Below are 21,410 nucleotides of genomic sequence, written 5' to 3'. Positions count from 1 at the left end.
AGGCTGTTTTGAGAGGAAGATGAAAGCACTTCTTGGTGTGAAGATCAAGTAGTGCTCATCACTGAATTCTGACATATGATGAGCTATAATGGTGATTTTCCTGCTCTGTTGAAAAAGATGGATTACTTTTGAAACACTGTGTTTGCATAGTATGCAATTATTGATTAATATTGTTTTTGCTTTCTCTACTGCTTTTTCTGAAAAACATTTTTTTCCATACAAACCTTCCACAAAGAGAAAATAAAGTAAGTATCCCAAAAGTCAGCATGAATTCACTTTTCAAATGGGGCTTCCAACCAGGTTAAGAGAAGACGCAATCCTTAGAATATGATGCAAACCAAAATACAATGCAAGCACGCTATATAACATTCGCAAACACATAAATGGCTTAAATGAAATCATAGCAAGAGAACCACCTAGTCTTCTAGTTGACTGCACAGAGAATTCAGCAAGGTTTAATATAATTTGTAATGATAACCAAAATCCTTCAACGCAAGAACTGAGTTGATATTTAAGTACACATGCTCAAATGCAACTAAAAAAACGGAAGCATCACAGGACTGCAAAATATATTTGAAGGATTCTCTTTTAAATCCCAGTGGGAAAGAAATCAGTTCCAACGATTTCAGGCTTCCAGGATATCACAGCAAATAAATGTATCATAAAGTAAACTCTAGTAAATGCATGGCACAGCTAGTAAAAGAACAAATATCAAACACAGTAAGGGGTTGACAAGACCCAAAAACAAACAAACCAGTAGAAGTTAGAAACCAAGTTGCTATTTTCAAAATCTATCTAAAGTGGCTATTTTATTTTAGTCAAAGTGAAGCATCCACCCGCTTCAGAGCTCATTCCTTCTACGTTAGTAGTTATGGCACACAGCAAAGATGAGATTCCACGGGGTCCTTGTGCATGCTTTTGAGCAATTGAAGCAGCTCCCTTTATGTTGCTGTCCTTACAGTGGCCAAAGGAGTGTGATGACAGTGAAGATATAGAATCATAGAATTATGCAATGGCTTGTCATGGGAGGAAAGACTGCTCACCCTTTAAAAAAAAAAACTTTGTCTGCTGAAGAAAGGCATGTTGGGAAAGAAAGGTGCAGAACAAATGTCAACACTCGGGAGCAACTCATATACACACACACACACAAACAAACACACCTAAACTAGGTACAAAAATTGTAGGAGAATCATCGGTGTGGGTGGTTTCTTCAATTAGTAATCTTCTTCTTCGGCGATCACTCGTAGCCAAGAAAGATTGTCTTCCATAAACACTGTTTTAATAATGAGTCCGTAAGTGACTGTGGAGGCCAATTCTGGATCCACATGTCCTTCCACAGTGGGGACATTGGCTGCCAATGGCTGCCACACAACATGTTTACGTGGATGTGATGGACAGAGAAGAAATGCCCCCCCACACACACACACACTAGCAACCAGAATTTAGGGGGAAATGCAGTTTACTCACAAGGATTAAGTTAGCATTCCTCAGAAATTAGTTGCCTCAACCCTTCAAAAGCATTTCTCACATTCCCATGACAAAGCACAGACACGTTTCAATTTTCTTGGGCAGCAAAAATAAAATGCTTTCTGTTTTCAATATTGTTAGTTACTTTTAAGGGACGCAGGTGGCGCTGTGGGTTAAACCACAGAGCCTAGGACTTGCCAATCAGAAGGTTGGCGGTTTGAATCCCCGCGACGGGGTGCGCTCCCGTTGATCAGTCCCTGCTCCTGCCAACCTAGCAGTTCGAAAGCATGTCAAAGTGCAAGTAGATAAATAGGTACCACTCTGGCGGAAAGGTAAACGGCGTTTCCGTGCGCTGCTCTGGGTCACAAGAAGCAGCTTAGTCATGCTGGCCACATGACCCGGAAGCTGTACGCCGGCTTCCTCAGCCAATAAAGCGAGATGAGCGCCGCAACCCCAGAGTCGTCCACGACTGGACCTAATGGTCAGGGGTCCCTTTACCTTACCTTTACCTAGTTACTTTTAAGTTTAAAACTACAGGTCTGTCTCAGTGCAATCTGGTGTTCAAGATCAAGTCAAAATGTTCGGTTATGGAGTGACAGCCTTCCCACACAATCATACCTCTCAGGCTATTTACAGATACATATTGCACACAGAAGTTCAGTTTTTACTGTGGAGTAAATGCTACGTTCCCTTGCATCCACTCCTCAAACACACACATACAGACTCTGAATCAAATGCCAAGTGAACCTTCCTTTTTGGCCAGTCCTTTCTCTATCAACAATCTTGGATAACAGCTTGACACATTTTGTTTGGTCCTAATAAAGGTATCATCCAACTATGGATTTCTGGATTTTTATTTTCTTAAGGATCACATGGCTACCCTTGGTTTTTTTTTATGTGCTAAGATGATGCCTGTCTAGATTCACCTTGAGAGTTTGTAGTTTTTTAGAAAACGAATAATCCAAACTACTATTTTGCTGCTGTCAGAGACAGAAAATGCAAAACTATAGAATGGTCACAACACAGCTGCATCCTAGTGAAAATGAGAAGGGATTTAAGTATTTAGGCAGTCGAAAAGGAAAAAGATTTGTTAATATACTGGACTGGAGTAGTAGAGCCAACACCATCTCAGGGTTGCAAGCAACAACCCAAATGAACCAAGGAAATTGGCCATCACTAGAGAAAGAACAATTACCGGTAAATGTATGCCCAACAACAACAACAGATCATGCAGAAATAAATGACCTATCTGGTGTAGGCAACAGCGGCATACTGCATGAAATCAGCTGACATATATAGCATTTACAAATCCTGGACAATTCTGAATCAAGGGTGAAATCAGTCTTTAAAAAAAAAACCACAATAACCACCTCATTGATTTTAACTGTACAGGTTTGCAGCTTACAGTGGAAAGGCATGACCCAAACTAATAGGAATTGTTTGACTCAATACCTCACACAAAGATTTAGATTAAATTAAAAAGCAAAATACACACATGAAGAATTGCACTGGGCAAAAATTGCACTGTTACTAGATGCAATGATGATCTGTAAAAATGGGAGTCACATTAATTATAAGAGAAATCCACATGCTGAGAAGCAAAACTAGGTAAAAATGAAACTGGTAACAGAAGAGTTTGCAATAAAGCTTACATTGCTAGATATAAGGTGGAAGAACACCTCAATGGCAGTGGCTCTGTTCTCTTACATTCAGCATCAACAGAAAGTAGGAAGAGACAGTATGGTGCAAAAACTACAAGCCTGTCAGTGAAGTCATTCCACTGAATGAAAAATACTGGGTTGCTCAAAAAGTTGTCCTTTTGTACCCCTTGAGCAGAGGAGAGATAGTGTTGAGCAGGGTCATCTGACCTTAGAATGCCGATTAAAAACCTGGCAAAGAAAAAGCAATTACTTTTAAATTTTAGTTTCATTTCTCAAAAGCTACAGCTAGAGGGCAATAAAGTCACCATATTATGAACATCTATAATTAAACAGTTTCTATACTTCTATTCAGATTAACAATAAAAGAGTAGGAAAATACACATAGGAATTGAACACCAAAGCCAGACATCAAACACAGATGCATGTAACCTCTCTTTTTTTCTTAAATGAAAATAGCCCTTTCTAACCAGCTGCTATCAGGTAAGACCAGCATGTAAGGGGGAGCGCTCAAAAGGAAGATGGCAACTCCCTAAGGCTCCTTTTTCATTTTAAAAGATTGGCAGGGGAGAATTAGGCATCTGTGTGTAACCTCAAGCTTGCCCCCAAGAGTCAATCTAGTGTTCTTCTGTGTGCGCTTGAAGCTTCGAGGAGAGGCTGGGATCTCTACCACTTGCATAACCACTTATTATGAAGAAGTAAAAAAGACACAGAGAAAACTCCTGGTGTGTTTTACCTTCCCCAAACCTCAAGGCCAAATGAGATAGTAAGGCCCAGCCTGTGATGTACTTTAGAGAAGAAACAGCAAGAGCTTCTCCTCCCTGGAGGAATTTATGTAAAGGATGTGGAGTCATCTGTCTGGGACACTGCTGTCCCACCGTGCATTTTAGCAGGCCATTGATCAAGTTCTCTTGCAGCTCTGTAATTCTATTATTTATTTAAAAGAAACAAGAGAAATACTTGCTACTCCCTTGAGTCCCAAGGTAGAGGCAGTGCCTTATCTCTTATCTAGGAGGTTTGGGAAAGGTAAAAATAATAAAGGTCTCTCCCTCTGGTTTTTGTCATCTGAAAACCACACACACCATAAAGACTTTGCTTCCCCCTAAAGCTCCACAACAAGCACCAAAGGCTTGGGAATGACAGTCTTATATTACTTGCACTCAAGATAATTCCCCGAGTATGCTGATGACACCCATTTTTCATTTATGTTACATCAGTAATGACTTGTGAACTGATGGAGCTCTAGTGAGGAGTGCATGCATGCCCTAAATTATTTGAATGCATAGCACACATACCATTTTGGCATACCTGAAACGTTTTTTTGGTTAGTTTGAACATAGGCATTTTGGCGGCAGTGTCTGAAACTCTTATTGTTCTGGGTGCATTTTGCAACAGAGAATTTCATTGGCGCGAGCGGTTTCTGAGCTCTGGATGCAGTATTGCACCTAAAATTTCAGAGTAAAACTGCAGAGTGGAAGGAAAGGAGGACCTTTCTCTGCCTCCCCACTTCCAGCCACTCTCTGAAGACTAGAGAAGAGACCCTCCAAAGAATATTAGGGGGAGTGGGCAGGGGAAAGACTAGGCCATGTGAAAAATGAACGTAGGTGCATTTCATTCATTTTCAGCTTTCTATTCTTGTTATAAAAAGTGAAACTTGTTTGATATCACTTAAAATCATTTAAGGTTTAGAATTTCTTTGTTTCCTTCTAAGGAAACTGATTAGTTCAGTGAAACGAGTTTTGTAGCCGGCATCTCGTTAAGTCTTTGTTTAATTTTAGGTTAATTGTTTGTTAATTTTTTTGATTTTTGTTAATTTAATTAAATTCTATAGTCGATTACTTCTCGTTTCAGGGATTTTCACAGCAATTCTTTTGTTTCGTGTAATTTCTTGGTTCCGTGACTGTCTTTTTTTCCATAGGTTTAGCTTTCGGCTTTCATATCTGTTTCTAACACTGTTTGGCGGGCAATCCTGTCCTGTGATGCAGCCAGCCAGGAGTGGACGTCAACCCCCAGCTGCCCCTGCACGTTCTGGCTGCCTGGGCATGGCGGCAGCACGAGGGGCTGCAACCACCACCCAGACAGGACGGGGGTTTGCAGCCACTCTATCCTCAGGACTGGTTGCAGTTAAATAGGGGAATACAGATGTTTCTGGCACATCCTGCAGCCTGTTTCAGTCTTAAAATGACAGTGCAAAAAACTATGCTTTTATAGTTACATCTTATCAATATGGTTATACAATGTATCAATAAACAGTACCATAACAGTACAGTATTCATTTTATTATTTACTTATTTATTGCATTTATACAACACCTTAATTGCCAAGGCACCCAAGGCTGTTTACAGTTCAAAACATTAACACACAAATGATACCAAATATTCTCAGGCCAACTTCAGAAGCAGATGGCACTAGCTCTCAGCCTCCGATTCCTATCTTCTGCTTTTCCTTGGGGCACCTAAGTCTTAAGCATCCCCAGGAATGGTTGAGGTAAGGCTGCCCCAACTGTTCACACGAGGCCACTGAGGTTTCCTCTGGGAGCTGAAGGCAATGTGTTCACTGGCCACTGTACTAATGGTAGCACATTATTAAATGGTAGCAAAACAGTTTGACAAAAGCAGCAAATTAATATACGATCCTGTGCATTCCTTCTTAAAAATAAACTCATTAATTTCAATAGGGCTTGCTTGCTTCCAGATGTGAGCTCCAATAATCCCACTTTGGAAATACAAAAAATAGGTCATTTTCAGATCCCACCTCTGACATTCTTGTTTTTAAGTAACCCAAGATAAAGGTTTCATTTGAGCCAAGGTTTCAAACCGGAACCAGATGTGAATGCCATGGCTAACTATGTAATCCTAACCACATCAGTATTAATTAGTAGTAGTAGTAGTATTGATCGCACATATTCATCACTTGCAACAACAAAAAGTCTCAAAGTGACTTACATCTGTAAAAGCACACATGAAATAAAATATAAAATACATCAAAAAGATAGAAGAATGTTAATTGACTACAATAACATAAAAGGGATAAACCTTACCCCCAAAATATGAACAAGAATACAGGCTTGGGTATCATTGTACCCTATTACACAACAGCTTCTTCTGCAACCATGTTTGGCCACCTGTGGCAGGTAGATGAAGCTGGACAGGGTCTACACTCCACGCAAGATGCATGGATATTATTTGCTCCCCTTTGTGAATAATTTTTTACAGGCTAGCATTCTTTTGGGCCATGGCCTGCTGCCAGATTATAGCCAAAGGCACAAGTGCATTTTATCAGCTCCATATTTTCATTGCTTTACTTATTTAGATATTTGTGGCATTTATATACCACCTAATTAACCATGTCCCCTGGGCAGTTCCCAAATTAAAAACAATAAAACACAGATGCAATTAACAACTAAATACAATCAATATGAAAGTAGCACCAGTACAAACGTCTGTGTAAAACCAGCATAAAACCATACAAGCTGCAGTACAGTACTAAGATTTGGGGACCATCATCCATGTTTTTGTAACTCCCACATTTGATTGCTGTTGATACATCACATGTGTGGCTTCCCTTTAAGGGTATTTGGATGAGCATAAAGTCATACAGTTGTAGAGCTGCAAGGAACCCCAAGGGCAATCTATTCCAACCCCCTGCAATGCAAGAATCTCAGCTAAGGCATCAGTGGCAAATGGCTATCCAACCTCTGCTTAAAAACACCCTAGGAAGGAGAGTTCGCCACCTTCCAAGGGAGTACGTTCCACAGTTGGCTCTTACTGCCAAAAAGTTCTTCCTGATATTTAGGTGAAATCTCATGTTTAGTTTGTGGTCCACTAAGACCCCCTAGATCCTTTGCACGTGTATTACCAGTAAGCCACGTGTACGCCATCTTACATTTGAGCAGCTGGTTCTTCCTGCCTAAGCGCAGAACCTTACATTTGCTCCTATTGACATTCCTTGTTAGTTTTGGCCCAGTTCTCCAATCTGTGAAGGGCATCTTGAATGCTGATTCTGAATTCATCCTGGCTGCTCCACTAAGGAGATGAAGACAAGCACTTTGGAAACTATACAAGACACCATTGGCGTAGCGGGAGGGAAGGGGCAGCTGCCCCCCCCCCACAAATCAATAAAAATACATAAATATACATAGTTAACTGAGGTTCTGCCCCCCCCTCGAAAAAACAAAAGGCCTCCCCTCAATAAAAATCCTGAGTACACCCTGCAAGACACAAAAAAACTTGTCTCAATTCAAAGGAGTAGGCAGGAGCGCCTTGGTATTTTTAAGTAGCACTTTCGTGAGAACTAAGCGAGAAAAGCAGCAGCGCCCACCAGCAATCGCCAGGGCGAAAAACGTGCCGGAGAGAGAGCACGTGCGAAACGCAGCAGTGGGAAGGAGAGATCCAGAGGCGCGTTCACACCCCCATCCGATAAACACGGCGAGTCTCTGCCTCAGCCAGGAGGATGGGTTAGATAGCACGGCCCCCACCCGCGACACAACACGCACCCCCAAAATACCCCAAAGGCTCGGCCTCACCGCGTGTTACGTGGCCAGCAACAGAAAACTGCAAGGGGACACTGAAGTCGAGGCTCAGCTGACAACCAAAGGAGAAAATCGGAGGCTGGCAAAGACTTCCAATTAGTTTTGCCAGACTGGAGAGGGCGTGCGTGGAGAGTGTTCAATATAAAGATTGGGCTGGGGCGCACCGTTGACGCCATTTCTCCTCCTTATCCTCTCCCCCCCCCCGTCCCCACACACTTGTGAATGAACCCCATTGAGCCCAAGGAAACGGGGCCTGACACACAGCTTCGGGGAAGGGGGAAGAAAAGGAGCTCCTTTTCTTTACCTTGCGGAGATAGCTGGCCACTACCTGCTCGAAGGGGTATCTGTAAACCTTGCGCGCCTCCACGGTCACCCCCATGGCGGGAGCCGAGCAGCTGCTGCCACCGCCGCCCTTCGAGCGGGCCCCCTCCTGCCAGCTTGCTCCCAAACGCCGGCGGCGCTCGCTGGAGGGCCTGGCCGCTCCCTTCCCGCGCAGGCTCCGGCAGCCCCCTCCCTCCCCCTCTCTGCACAAACACCCGCCCTCCAGCTACGTCGTTTTGCAACGGGCCGCCGCGTTGCCTTCCGAGTAACACCTCCCTAGGTCACAATGCTAACGCGCGCCCAGACGGGCTGAGCGGCTTAGGCCTCTCTGGAGGGCAGGGGAAAGAAAGTTCGCCACGGCTACGAAGTCATCGGACCGTTGCGCTGTTGTTTTGAACCAAACTCTGCTTTTTTGTTTTTTGTTCAGGGGACTTCATAACGCGGGAACACAACGACACGTGTTCGGCGCTGGCGTGTGGCCGTTCCCACGTTCCTTTACTTCCTTTACGTTCCTGCCTCGCGGGGGAAAGTGCATTTTCTGTAGAACCGTGATGACGTTCGAAGTGGAGAGAGGTCCCCTCCGGAATCCAATTACGCAGCCCAATTCCCCCACGTGTGCCAGAAGCCACGCCCCCACCTCTCTCTCTGATTCTTGTTCAGAGGGTCAAAGTTTGCGGAAATGCTTGAGAGAAAATGTAACAATACCCCGGGCTTTCTGAAAACAGAAATATACTCCTAAAAATAGCCATAGTACCGCATTTTCCACGGGCATGGTGGGAAACACCACGCCAAGAGAAAAACCCAACTGCAGTCCTTTGCGTGTCTACTCAGAAGTAAGCCCCGTTGACTTTAGTGGGATTTAACTCTCGGGTAAGAGTGCGCATACCCTGTGCACATTTAACTTGGAAGTACGTCACACAAAGAATAAACTGGCTTACGACGGGGCTGCCTATGCAGATGCGTTCTGTTGCCCTTAGAGGGTGTACAAGGAAAAGGATTCTGGTGAGGCGACAGTTTTCAGAGAGTTAAGTCTCTTGCACAGAAACTCTTGTGCCACCTTAAAGGGCATTTCCAGGCAGGATTTTATTGTCAAGTCAGTCCTGGTCAGGCCCAGAGGTTTTCTGCAGTATCCACATAACATTGCTTTCATCATAATGCCAGCCCCCTTTTCACATTTAAAATGGATCTGATAAATGAAAAAATAACTTGTTATACAGTCTGCAGCCACTACTAGTGTGGAACACTCCCCCCCCCCCATTTTTGTGGGCATGGTGACATTTCAGTGGCTGAGCTCTATTTCAGCACTCCCAACTTCTTTGTGTTCCCACCCAAACACAGCCTAGCCCATGGGTAGGCAAACTAAGGCATGGGGGCCGGATCCAGCCCAATTGCCTTCTAAATCCGGCCTGCAGACAGTCTGGGAATCAGCATGTTTTTACACGAGTAGAATGTGTCCTTTTATTTAAAATGCATCTCTGGGTTATTTGTGGGGCATAGGAATTCGTTCATTCCCCCCCCCCAAAAAAATAGTCTGGCCCCCTATAAGGTCTGAGAGACAGTGGACCACCCCTCTGCTGAAAAAGTTTGCTGACCCCTGCCTAGCCATTTTGTTTCCAATGGCCTCTGATACCAAAGAAAGAAACCTATTTCCACCAATTGCCACATGCCCAGTTTGGAGGAGATATTCTCACAGTAAATGCTGGGGACTATCTGGGAGACCAATCTCAGTACATACATCGGACTTATAATATAACACCAACAGGAAGATCTTGTACACTCTTGTTCAAAACCTTAGTGTTTTTTAAAAACGGAAATGGATATCCCCCCCCAAAAAAAAAAAATCTAGAAGTTTAGTTAAAGCACTAAGATCATAATATAGTCCAGGGACGCGGACTTATAAAAAATATTGGGGGGGGGCCCGGGAAAGCTCATGAATAATAAATAAGCTCATGAATATGCAAATAAAGTGGCGCCGCCTCCTCGTGAGCGAATAGGGGAGAGCGTGCTGCGCCTATTAATCAGCTCCAAAGGAAATTGGGTGGAGCTTTTGCTCGGGAGGGAGGGCAGGAGGCATGCAGCCCGCCCCTCCCTGTGCATTTTGGGCTGGGGGAGGGGCGGCGATGGCGCTCTGCTGGAGGGGCGCCGGAGATTATTGGGGGGGCGGAGCCCCCCCAAACGAATTTTTGAGGGGGCTCGGGCCCCCTCAAGCCCCATGGAGTCGGCACCTATGATATAGTCATAGCTTCAACTCTCAGCGACATTAGTCCAAATGCTGTCATTTGTAACTAGCCTCAAATTTTTGGACCTCCCTAATGACTAGCTAGTTGTCACACTTTGTTAATTTTATAGAGCCTGCAAAATGCCCCTTGTCATGACTGGTGAGAGAGAGAGAGAGAGAGAGAGAGAGAGAGAGAGAGAGAGAGAGAGAGAGAGAGCTTCCATACTGCAGCAATGTAGGTAGATGAGGAGAGGAGATGCTGCTGCACTTTCTTGCAGAGAAGCCATCCAGTGACAATGGTGGGAGGCAGCTTTCACATTTGCTGCAGTCAAACCATAAGTGCAGATCTTAGACTTGAATGTCAGCCCTTCGCGTACATGGAGAAATTAATGGGACACACTCAGGGACACCATTATGACCAGGGTTTAGTTTGCTTCCTGTCCCTGGGGACCCCTATCCTATTCCTACCTATGTAACCCTATCTCTCTTTCCTTTCAGCCACCCTTAATTCTAATTCATTAGTGTTACCACGGGCTTTTGACGTGAAAGGGGGGGGGGAGAAAGAGAGGTGGCAAGGAGGGCTCACAATGTTCTGCTTTTGATCAACAGTTAGGATGGATATCTTTTCTGACAAATATGATATAAGATCAGAAAAGAGAAAGGCTTCTTTGTGTTGATGAGGAAATGATAGTTTGTCCCAAATTAGACTTAATATAAATGAGACTACCCAGCAAAAGTAAGCTTGCACGTCTCGTTGAGTTGTATACATACTTAAGGTAATATGCAAGAGGCTTGTTTATAATTATATTTTGGGAATTATTCATGTACTTAAGTAGCTTCATTGCTTTATACTTTCTGGATGTTCATAGTATAAAGTAGTTGTGTTCTATGTTATAAATCAAGCACTGCTAGGAGTTGTTTCTTGTTGTTTCCCATTGTATTTCTTATCAACAAAAAAGATCAGTGTGGTGCTAGAAAACAGTTTGAGAACCACAGGGTTAAGGCTTGTGGCTGGACCTGCAGAAATGGGTCCATGGCCTGTTGTTATGTCTCTCCAGTGACATGAGTGACAAGTTGACGGGCACAAGCTACCCGCTTCCCAATCCAGGTTGCCCCTGTTGCTGGACAAGATCTTTTCCAGGACCTATGAGAAGTGCTCCTGCCATCTTGTGCCATCTGACATCTCTGGGAAAGAATAATAATAATAACCCCACAGGAAGAATTTACGCATTTCAGTGTGCTGCAGGTACAGAGCTATGCTATGTCTTTTGATCATGTTGCAATGTGACCAAGAGATGAAAACCAGGAACCATTCTTTTTTATATCTATGAGCCTGGTAAAACATTTCCTTTTGTGCAAATGCTAGGCTCAGTATTTCTGTCACAGGTAGCTTGGCTGTGATAGGTAAATACATGTTGAAATATTTTGTTCGTGTTTACTTATATGAATAATAATGGCACTTAGGCAGAACTTGTCTCTGTCTCAATGCTGTATTGTTTTATTGGTTTTATGCATTTCTTACTCCACCCTGTGAAAAGTCCCCAGGGTAGTTTACTGGGTCATATGCTTGTCACAGAGAAGCATGAAAGGCTTGATATTACTACAGAACAAAAAAGAGAGCTTTAACAAGGTTCACATGAAACCTTGCAGTTTTATTATTTTTATCCAAGAGAGTAACATTCACCTCGCCAACAAAGGTCCGTATAGTTAAAGCTATGGTTTTCCCAGTAGTGATGTATGGAAGAGAGAGCTGGACCATAAAGAAGGCGGATCACTGAAGAATTGATGCTTTTGAATTATGGTGCTGGAGGAGACTCTTGAGAGTCCCATGGACTGCAAGAAGATCAAACCTATCCATTCTGAAGGAAATCAGCCCTGAGTGCTCACTGGAAGGACAGATCATGAAACTGAGGCTCCTGTACTTTGGCCACCTCATGAGAAGAGAAGACTCCCTGGAAAAGACCCTGATGTTGGGAAAGATGGAGGGCACAGGGAGAAGGGGACAACAGAGGACGAGATGGTTGGACAGTGTTCTCGAAGCTACCAGCATGAGTTTGATGAAACTGCAGGAGGCAGTGGAAGACAGAAGTGCCTGGTGTGCTCTGGTCCATGAGGTCACGAAGAGTCAGACACGACTAAACGACTAAACAACAAAAACATTCACAAAATCACTAACATGTCAATCATAAACACATTTCTTGGTGGTGTGTCCCATTTATTTCAGTGGGATGTATTTCCAAATAAAACATTTGGAAATTTTCAGAAAAGCACAATCTAAGCCATGATTAAGGAATCTAACCAATGGCAATTACATATCTGAGACCTGATTGAAAAATTGCTTAGGCATACATGATGCTGTGTGAAGATGGTATTCTTGCCTGAGCATGGAGTATTTTCATGTGAGAACTTTACTGTGTACCTCCAAACTGTGCGTTCAGAACTATCCCCATTGAGTTGAATGGAAAGCTCTTGTGGATGCCAGTGCTTCTACAAACCTTTTAGATCACAGCCAAACAACCTGACCCAAATTTGTTTCTCTAAGGCAATCCCAGTGATACTCCTAGAATTTACTCACTACTGTATTTAGAACCTCTTAGCCGATGCCTTAGCCTTATTACTTAGTAGTCATAAAGATGGTGCTGCCTTTTAGAGTGGCGTTCAAATGGCCAGAATGCTGCCAAATGTGAATTTTGCCTCTGAGGTTCTCAGCAGATGTGACAGCAATGGACCTGTGTCTTCAAAAGCGGATCTGCCCCAATGACACCTATAAGTAACAATAGACGATGGGGGTGTGATTAAAAGCACCAGCAGTGGAACACTAGGTGGGACTGAATCACTGCTGTTAGCCCTTCAGTCTATTCCCCAAAATCCTTTGTTCCCCAGCTGGCATCCTTTTCAGGAAGTGAGCCTGTGGGGTGTTGTGGGGAGTCCCTGGAGATGAGGGTGACTGCAGAGTGGGAAATAGCTGACTGCAAAGGGTTCTGCACCAGGCAACGGACACTTCAGTGCCTTAGATCAAATACTATATATCCCTCTTGCTCAGAAATGTAATTTGCATTTGAGATGCTCAGCTGAGCTCCCATGTTTTTCAGAGCATCTATTCAGAGCGGAACTGACGTGAAGTTTTCATTTCATGGCATTTGCATGGCTTGTAAGACGTATAGCCACACTGAAAGGCCTAAAGCTGAGCTGCTGCCATGCCCATTTCAGAATGTGGTAACCTGAAGCTGATGCAATCCAGTGCAGCACTCAATCTTTTTGGAGTCCTGAAGGAAAATGATTTTTGAGTGGTTTGTTTGTTTGAGTGTTTTGAGCGTCTTGGCCATTGGCTAGGAGTCAATGCTGCACACAGGACTCCTGTTTTGCTTATGGAAAGGCAAAGTTTCCATACACATAGGGTATATGTAGCTGCCTGTCCCCCCATTGTAAACATGTGCTATTCTGGCTTTTCACAAGTCACAGACCGTATTTGAGGTAGGCTTCAGTCTCAGAGTCAGCAGTGAAGCGAAACTGACATGGAATGATTCAGAAATGAAATACACCAGGGGTCATAAGTTCTATGTGGATGGAAGGATAACATCTGAAGCACCCCCCATTTTGTACACTAGCCATGCTTCCATTAAAATTCAAGGCATTTTTAGAACTGAGAAAAGTCTTAGCAGTAGTTATACATTTGCAAAGACGATCTTCAAAACAGAATGGGATTCGTACTTGAGAATTTCAACATTAAGAGAATTCAGTCAGGTCTTAGAAATATGATGGCATTAGTGCTACTAATACAGCTGTTTTCAGAGAAATCTTCTAACATACACACAGTTGACCATAAATTACACTGGCTATCCTTGCAAACTCAGCAGGCAAACAATGTGAGAGCTCTCTTAGCTCATCAAGAGCCTTAGATCTCATATGTAAGCAAAGCCAGCCTTGACATTAACAGAGTAAGAGTAGAAAGCACTTTCATTGACTTCCTTATTTGTAGTGGTTTTGGCGCTGCAAGTGGTAGCATGCTAAGTATTCAGCACTGCTTCTTCATCTAAACTAATTAGAGTTCATGGTTTAGAAATTACAACTGGGGACACATTTTAAACAACACAAGCTCCATTTGTTAACAAGTGAATCCTGAGAGAGGCAGAACTTCCCCCATTAACATCAGTGGCAGCATCTCTCTGAATAAGGCCATAAAATACATATTTTCTCTCTCCCCCCCCCCCCATTGCACTGGTGTTTCCTTCCCTCCTTCTCTGTGGTAGTGTTTAGAACTGGGAGGTGCTGCCTAAATCATACAGGAAAAGAACACAGTGTGCTCTAATAACAATAAAATTGAAATGAGCTAGATCTTCAGAAAACGGCATGCACCTCAAGAGGGATAAATGTGCAGCTATATGCAAAATGGGGTGTGGACTGAAAAAGCTCACAAATGTTCAAAGTAAAAGGGCAAGTGAAATTATAAATCATATAGCATGTTATGATTTATTCTATCAGTTGAGGTGTAGATGCTTCTGCTATTGATTGCATCTAGAAGGATCCTTATTCTAGCAAGCTGCAAAAGGAGTGTTCATTTCTGTCCTACGATACCTGAAACCAGGAAATCAAATTACAAGGAATACCATTAGCCTAAACATATGCAAAGTTAGGGTAAACATTGTGTTCAAGAGTTGTGATATAGTTATCAATGGGTGCAAAACTTCAATATCTCTTGTGGGAAAGGGGCTAGAAGGAGGTGAGACTATTTCTATGAAAAATAACCCAATTTATGCAACAAGGAAAAGCTTCTCTCTCATTTGGCTTCCTCATTTGAGTTCTGCTGCTGCTGCTGTTAGCATGGTACTTATTCAATGCTGCTACAGTACTTCGGGGACACAAATTAGAGTTTCTCAATTGGAACAGGAGAGTCAAATAAAAGAACCCAGGACATGATTCAGCCAAACTTAAGCCCTTTAAAAATGATTTCACTTGGAGAGTTAATCTTAAATCTCATCCACTGAAATCAATGAGACTTGGCTGGATCATGGCCCAATTTGTTAACAAGCTGATAGCAAGCCATAGCACATTTAATGTCATGGAGTAAAGGTAAAGGTAAAGGTACCCCTGCCCGTACGGGCCAGTCTTGACAGACTCTGGGGTTGTGCGCCCATCTCACTTAAGAGGCCAGGGGCCAGCGCTGTCCGAAGACACTTCCGGGTCACGTGGCCAGCGTGACATCGCTGCTCTGGCAAGCCAGAGCCGCACACGGAAACGCCGTTTACCTTCCCGCTGGTAAGCGGTCCCTATTTATCTACTTGCACCCGGAGGTGCTTTCGAACTGCTAGGTTGGCAGGCGCTGGGACCGAGCAGCGGGAGCGCACCCCGCCGCAGGGATTCGAACCGCCGACCTTTCGATCGGCAAGTCCTAGGCGCTGAGGCTTTAACCCACAGCGCCACCTGCGTCCCCATGGAATGTCATGGAAGGGAACTGCTATTTTTAAATGGGTACCACCTTATGTAACATATTAACACTGCATACAAACACTTTTATACCTGCAGGTGTAACCTGAGTGCAAAGAGGTAAATACAATAGACATAAAAACTTGAAGGATTCTTTTTCTACACAAAACAAGCAAACGAGGGAAGTAAAAGGAAGCCAGAGAGTAGATACAGTCATTGAACACAGGTCCGGCAGGGTTGCCGGCCATTTTCATTACAAGCTGGGCATCGCAGAGCTCTGTAGGACTCTTTAAATCGGTTCGCCAACATTGAAAACTTGCTTCCGTGGCACACAGAGCAGGGTGCAGAGCCTGATCCCTTACACTGGGAGCAATTGATATCACCATTTGCTTCCTGAAATACAAAGGGACTGATCAAAATAAGCTTCCTTAACACCAGTTCACAGAATCCTTTACCTAAAGTAAATCCAATCGGCAGGCTAAATCCCTCTAAGATGTGTATGGCTCTTATGGTTTTTGAACATCTCGCTTTTCTGTTTGCTTGATAAATATTAGTGGGAATACTAATATCTATTCCTCCCCGTGATTCCTCCCCGTGATTCCTGCTTGTTCCCTTGTTTCTTGTACAGGTTGCGCAAAATAAATAAACACACATTTCCTCAATTTGCACAGGTCTAATTTCGGAATTTTAATGACTAGTTGCACATGACTTAACTTAGTCGTGATCATTGATTTATATGGGTCTACTGCAAGCAACACATAGCTGAGCACCACCCACAATGTTACGGCTCATTTATGTACCTTGTTTTGGGCCAAAGGCCCCCATCCTGAAATATGCCTTTGGTACCTTCTTGCATGTCCATTCAAGTCCCATAAGTCAGTCCATTGTTTTGAACCCTGATGTCTTGTTTTTAAATATAAATTCTTTAGAAATGTTCACTTTATCAATGAGGCAAAGATTCTTTTTATACAATTTTGAAGCTGCAAAGCAATCTCTTGCCATTGATTTAATTTAAGCACAATGGATTCCCCAACTGGATATCCCATAAGCTTTAAAGCCGTGGCATTCTGAATTAGAGGATCAGTTTGTTTACTAATTTTATTCATTAGCATGCTATAAAGTCCCATTGCATTACTTTTCAATTACAGTGATACCTCGGGTTACAAACACCTCGGGTTACAAACACCTCGGGTTACATACGCTTCAGGTTACTGATTCCGCTAGCCCAGAAATAGTGCTTCAGGTTAAGAACTTTGCTTCAGCATGACAACAGAAATCGTGCTGTGGTGGCGTGGCAGCAGCAGGAGGCCCCATTAGCTAAAGTGGTACCTCAGGTTAAGAACGGTTTCAGGTTAAGACTGGACCTCCGGAACGAATTAAGTTCGTAACCAAAGGTACCACTGTATTTGTAACAGAGGGCTACATTCAGCCACTGGACCTGAGGTTCCCCACCTCTGCCATAAGTCCTGGAACTGACAGGTTTCGTACCACAACATTTGGAGGATGTCATCGTTTCCCTTTTTCTTTTAATTCACAAGCATATACTTTTACATCTCTAGAGCAGGGAGACGCCACTACCTTACGTCTTAATGCCTGCATCTGCTCCCAAATGTACCATGCATGTTACCTGCATATGCTCGTTGGGAACAAGCTCACATTCAGTCTCCTTTATGTTCTCATCACTTGGGCTACTGCACGTTTCTCCTCTTCCTTCGTGGTATGTGAAGGACCAGTCATCGAGTCCTTCATCCTGTATGATTTTTCTCACCAGCTCCTTCTTAGTCAGTGGTGATCGGATGATTTTCAGATTGCTAGTGTAGATGATAATCTTCCCAATATCTAGAACAGGGGGATTCTGAAATGAAGCAGGGAACATGTAAATTGAAAGTCCAACAGCTCTCTTAGGTCCCCATCTGCTGTACAGTACATATTTGAAGCAATGGCATACCACTTAAAACAGTCCTGTCTTCTCCCCACAGATTCCCAGGAACTGTAGTTTGTTAAGGGTGCTGAGAGTTCTTAGGAGATCCCTACTTCCCTCACAGAGCTATTTCCAGAGTTCCCTGGGATTGATACCTCAAGTTGAATGTGCTTCAGGTTGAGCACGTTCGAGTTGCGCTCCGCAGCAACCCGGAAGTAACAGAGCGCGTTACTTCTGGGTTTGGCCACTCGCACATGCGCAGACGCTCAAAATGATGTCACGTGCATGCCCGGAAGTGGCACAACGCGACCCGCGCACGCACAGACGCGCTGTCACGTCTTGCGTTCCGTTTGGGGAATAGGAGTCTCCTAACATTTCTCAACTTCCCCATCCTTGCCTGGAAACTCCCACAAGCAGCAACAGTGACTGGTACTTCCTATAGTGAGTGGCTCCTGGATATGGGAAGCAGAAATGGTGAAGTGGGAATGGTCCAAATAAGTCTGCTTACCCCTTCATGGGCAAGGCGGTCTTGCGGGCTGGGTGACACCTCCTTTCCTGAACACAACGGGAGTCAGTAGTGCCAGAGGACTTTTCCCCAGCTGTCGTGTGAGCTCTGGCTCACACCCTCCTGGCGTGGAAGCAGGCTCCATGCCAGCCTGCTGAACTGGCCAATGGCTAGCCGGCTCAGAGGGCTGGATCCACCCCCAGGGGCGAGCCTGATGGAACATTTAGGCTTCCCTCAGGTCCACTCTGGGGGGATTTAAGCCAGCCTGCACCAGCCCTTGATACTCGGCTCTCCTCGTCGCATCAACACGCTCACACACTCCTTCAACAATGCATTTCACAGCTGCTTTGGCCTTGCTGTGGCAATGATGGTTGCCATATTGAGAGCCGGGTAGGAATTTGCCTGTCAGGTGAATTGGCTTTGGCCTGAGGGTTTGGCATACCTCATAGCAATCATCACAAATTTGGCAGTTTAGGCACTGGGTAACCTTAGTCTTGGATGGAGGCGAGGTTGTACCTTCAGCTCCCCCTCCAGAAGGAGGGTATCCCTGAAAGAATTGCTTCTGTCCATATGCCCAGACAGGGGCCTGGGCCTCAGCACTCCTCAAGGCAGTGATCCCTGCCGGGATCCCCCTATTTGACGTAAGTCATATGAATCCCCATTGTCGGGTTGACCCTTGATGTTATTTCCGGCAGGCAGGCCAGAAGTAAATGGTTACCCATTGCCTATGCCAAACCTCTTCATCTGTAGTCAATAAAGTTGTGGCCAGATTCGATCCCATTCTGATGATGTGGTGTCCTTCATTTCTAGCCCGGTTGGTGAGGTGGGGAGAGTGCGGGTCCTGGGCCTGCAAGGAGACATTCATTCTTTCATCTTTTACCATTATTTCTATCCTGTCTTGCAGGGTGCAATTCTTCCTAAGGCAACTTAAAAGTAACATTAAAACACAGTTTTAAAAACCACTGTAGACAATATCCACCTATAACTAGAGTCCCACAGGACCATGAATAGTAGATTGCCCTGTGTGTCTTGGGATGGGGAGTGCAGCTGGAGCAAGCTCTCAGGTATCTGTATCACCTGTATCTACCTGTCCCTTGGAATTTCTACAATGCTTACATGCTCCATTGAGTCAGTATCATTGCTGTGCTTCAAAGTATTCATTTTTGTAGGTTTTACTTATGGATGCATCTATTTCATTTCATTTCATTTCATTTCTTATAAGAACATTTCTAGCCCACCCTTCATTAGATGATTCCAGGGCAGGCGCTAATACAAGAAGAAAAGGAACATTACAATAAAACCAATTCATCATAACTTATTACAGCAGCAAAAACACAGCAGATCCTTAAGAAGCCCAAGGAACCACAACCTGGACTCCTCATTCATAGCAGTGACAAAACTACTAATAACCTCCCAAAGTCCAGGGAAACAGATGAAAAAAGAGTTCGCCTGAAACAGCAAAAGCAGGCGGGGGGGGGGGGAGATTCCATAGGCCAGGCTGTCACCACAGAAAAAGCCCTGTCCTATACCACCATATAATGTACTGTTCCTGGTGGTGGGACAATGAGAAGGAACTGCCCACCAGATCTAAGAAAACAGGCTGGCTGATACAGGTCAGGGTGAGGTACTTCTTCAGGTATTTGGGTCATGTAAGGTTTTGGTGGTCAACACCATCGTCTTTAATTCTGCAGTGGTTCTGAGTACCTGGTGGCTCAGAGTCAGCGAGAATCAAAAGCCATTTGAAATTTCCAGCATTAGGTCTGTTGCACCTTCATTCCCATGTATATAAATGGACATTGAAACACACCTGTGTTGTAGGAAGGAGAAGGCAAAAAGGTAGTCACGCTGTTTCCTTCATCATTCATGTTTTACAAAATGCTTTCTCTCATTGAAGAAAAAGTGCTGCAGAACCTAAAAGCATTGTCTGTGTCCTATTGGATTTCACTTTTCACAATAAGGAATGAAACTGAATAAAGTGCTTCATAAATCCTGCCATTTTCTTCGGTGATATTGATTTTAAAGCTCTCAGTGGTTTTCTGGCTGATGTTTGTTTGTTTGTTTGTTTGTTTGTTTCCTATGTATTCTGTAGCCTTTCCCAGCTATTTTACGCAGGTTGTACTTCATACTGCACATTCCATTGTTGCTAGGGCTGCTCAACAACTTTAGCAGAAAAGAAAAGAAAAGCTCAACAGCTTTTCTGTCCACATTTTCACTTTTTGAAGTATGGCAACTCTACATTGTTGCTCACCTGGGCATAGGAAGAGTTGCTTGGCCAACATGAGAACTAGGTTCTGCTTCTGACTACCGCATTTGCCATTTTACAATCATTTCCATAATGGTGCATTATTAAACAAACATTACTTACCATATGGCTCTCCTCTGCCTGGTGGTCATTTAAGAGGGAAGGGCTCCCCGTGAGGGTGTATTTGTTCCCTTCTCTGAACACACTGATCCTCTGCGCATTCATTTTAGCTGATGGACAAAACCCGGATCCTGGGGCTTCACCAAGCCCAAAGAAGTCGTCTTTGGGTTCAAAGCTGCAGTGCCGAAAACTATGAGGATATTCCTCCTGCGGGATTTCAAGTTCCTGTCCATCTTCATATACCTGCTTTAAAACTCGACCACTGTAGGCAGAGGAGATTTTGAATCTGACTTTTCGGGATCTTGCATCATGCCTGGGGCTCAGTTTCATCTGAAGCTCATCCATAGATAGGGTTTTTTCACGGTGCTTCCCAGAAATTAGTTCAGCAAGGGATAGCTTTGGACTTACAAAAAAAGGCTGCTTACATTCAGCTAGGCGATGTATAATTCAACAGTTCTAGTTGGCTCTCTCACATTACAGTTTAAGAGGACACCTTGATATGAAACATTGATAGCGCCTCACGAGAAGCAACAATTGCTGCGATGAAATGTAACGGGAAAGTTGCTCAAGTAAAATGGTGACGGGGTGGGTTTGTAAGACATAAAATTGTGTTGTCTTTGAAGGACAACGTTAAAGTGGATTTATCATCAGAGGCAAAGGAAATAGGCATATAGATGTGTGCACATTTCATAGTGACAGGAATCGTTTCAAATGCACAGAACCTGCACTGGGTTTTGTCATTATTTGGCAGCTGAGTTGAGCCATTTCTCCTTAATGAATCACAGAAATAAGTGGCAGAGTATCAAGAAGAAAGGTTCACCTCCAGATTAAAGAAAATCTTGATTTTACCGCCAACAGAAAGAGCAATGTTGTGTACATTTAAAACACGACATTTTAAGCATATTTAAAGCACATTGCTTCCCGCAAAGAACTGAGGGAGCTGTAGTTCACCCCTCACAGAAATCCAGTTCCCAGCACCTTTAACAAAGGACTGCAGGTAACT

The 21,410-nt window shown here is 43.8% G+C and overlaps 2 protein-coding genes across 4 annotated transcripts in view; both read right to left on the bottom strand.

Moving 5' to 3' along the window:
* PRELID2 (PRELI domain containing 2) overlaps nucleotides 1–8,473 on the bottom strand; it is a 55,493-nt gene extending 47,020 nt beyond the window's left edge. The window contains exon 1 of one of the 3 annotated variants that reach the window (XM_081900833.1): nucleotides 7,961–8,473. In XM_081900833.1, the coding sequence (XP_081756959.1) occupies nucleotides 7,961–8,035 (75 nt within the window). In that variant the 5' untranslated portion in view covers nucleotides 8,036–8,473. The remainder of the gene's footprint in view (nucleotides 1–7,960) is intronic. The other 2 variants (XM_081900832.1, XM_081900834.1) reach the window with 2 other exon arrangements.
* A 7,181-nt stretch (nucleotides 8,474–15,654) lies between these two features.
* On the bottom strand, nucleotides 15,655–21,410 carry GRXCR2 (glutaredoxin and cysteine rich domain containing 2). The gene is made up of 4 exons (XM_081892732.1): nucleotides 20,351–21,410; nucleotides 18,764–18,997; nucleotides 17,247–17,474; nucleotides 15,655–16,012 (listed from the first exon to the last, which is right to left on the bottom strand). Exons 1-4 carry the CDS (start codon nucleotides 20,750–20,752, stop codon nucleotides 15,833–15,835), a joined length of 1,044 nt encoding a protein of 347 aa, XP_081748858.1. The 5' UTR covers nucleotides 20,753–21,410; the 3' UTR covers nucleotides 15,655–15,832.

Source organism: Podarcis melisellensis (assembly GCF_964234715.1).
Source record: "Podarcis melisellensis genome assembly, chromosome: 2".
NCBI classification, from domain to species: Eukaryota; Metazoa; Chordata; class Lepidosauria; order Squamata; family Lacertidae; genus Podarcis; species Podarcis melisellensis.
This window is presented reverse-complemented; position numbering and strand designations above follow the sequence as displayed.

Bases quoted from the DNA above. Each gene is read 5' to 3' on its own strand.
- GRXCR2 (XM_081892732.1), bottom strand. From the start codon at position 20,752: ATGGATGAGCTTCAGATGAAACTGAGCCCCAGGCATGATGCAAGATCC. The intron at 17,475-18,763 runs GTAACCATTTAC...GCTTCATTTCAG, and splicing joins AGGTTTGGCATAGGCAATGG to AATCCCCCTGTTCTAGATAT. The intron at 16,013-17,246 runs GTAACATGCATG...TTTGTATTTCAG, and splicing joins TTCCCAACGAGCATATGCAG to GAAGCAAATGGTGATATCAA.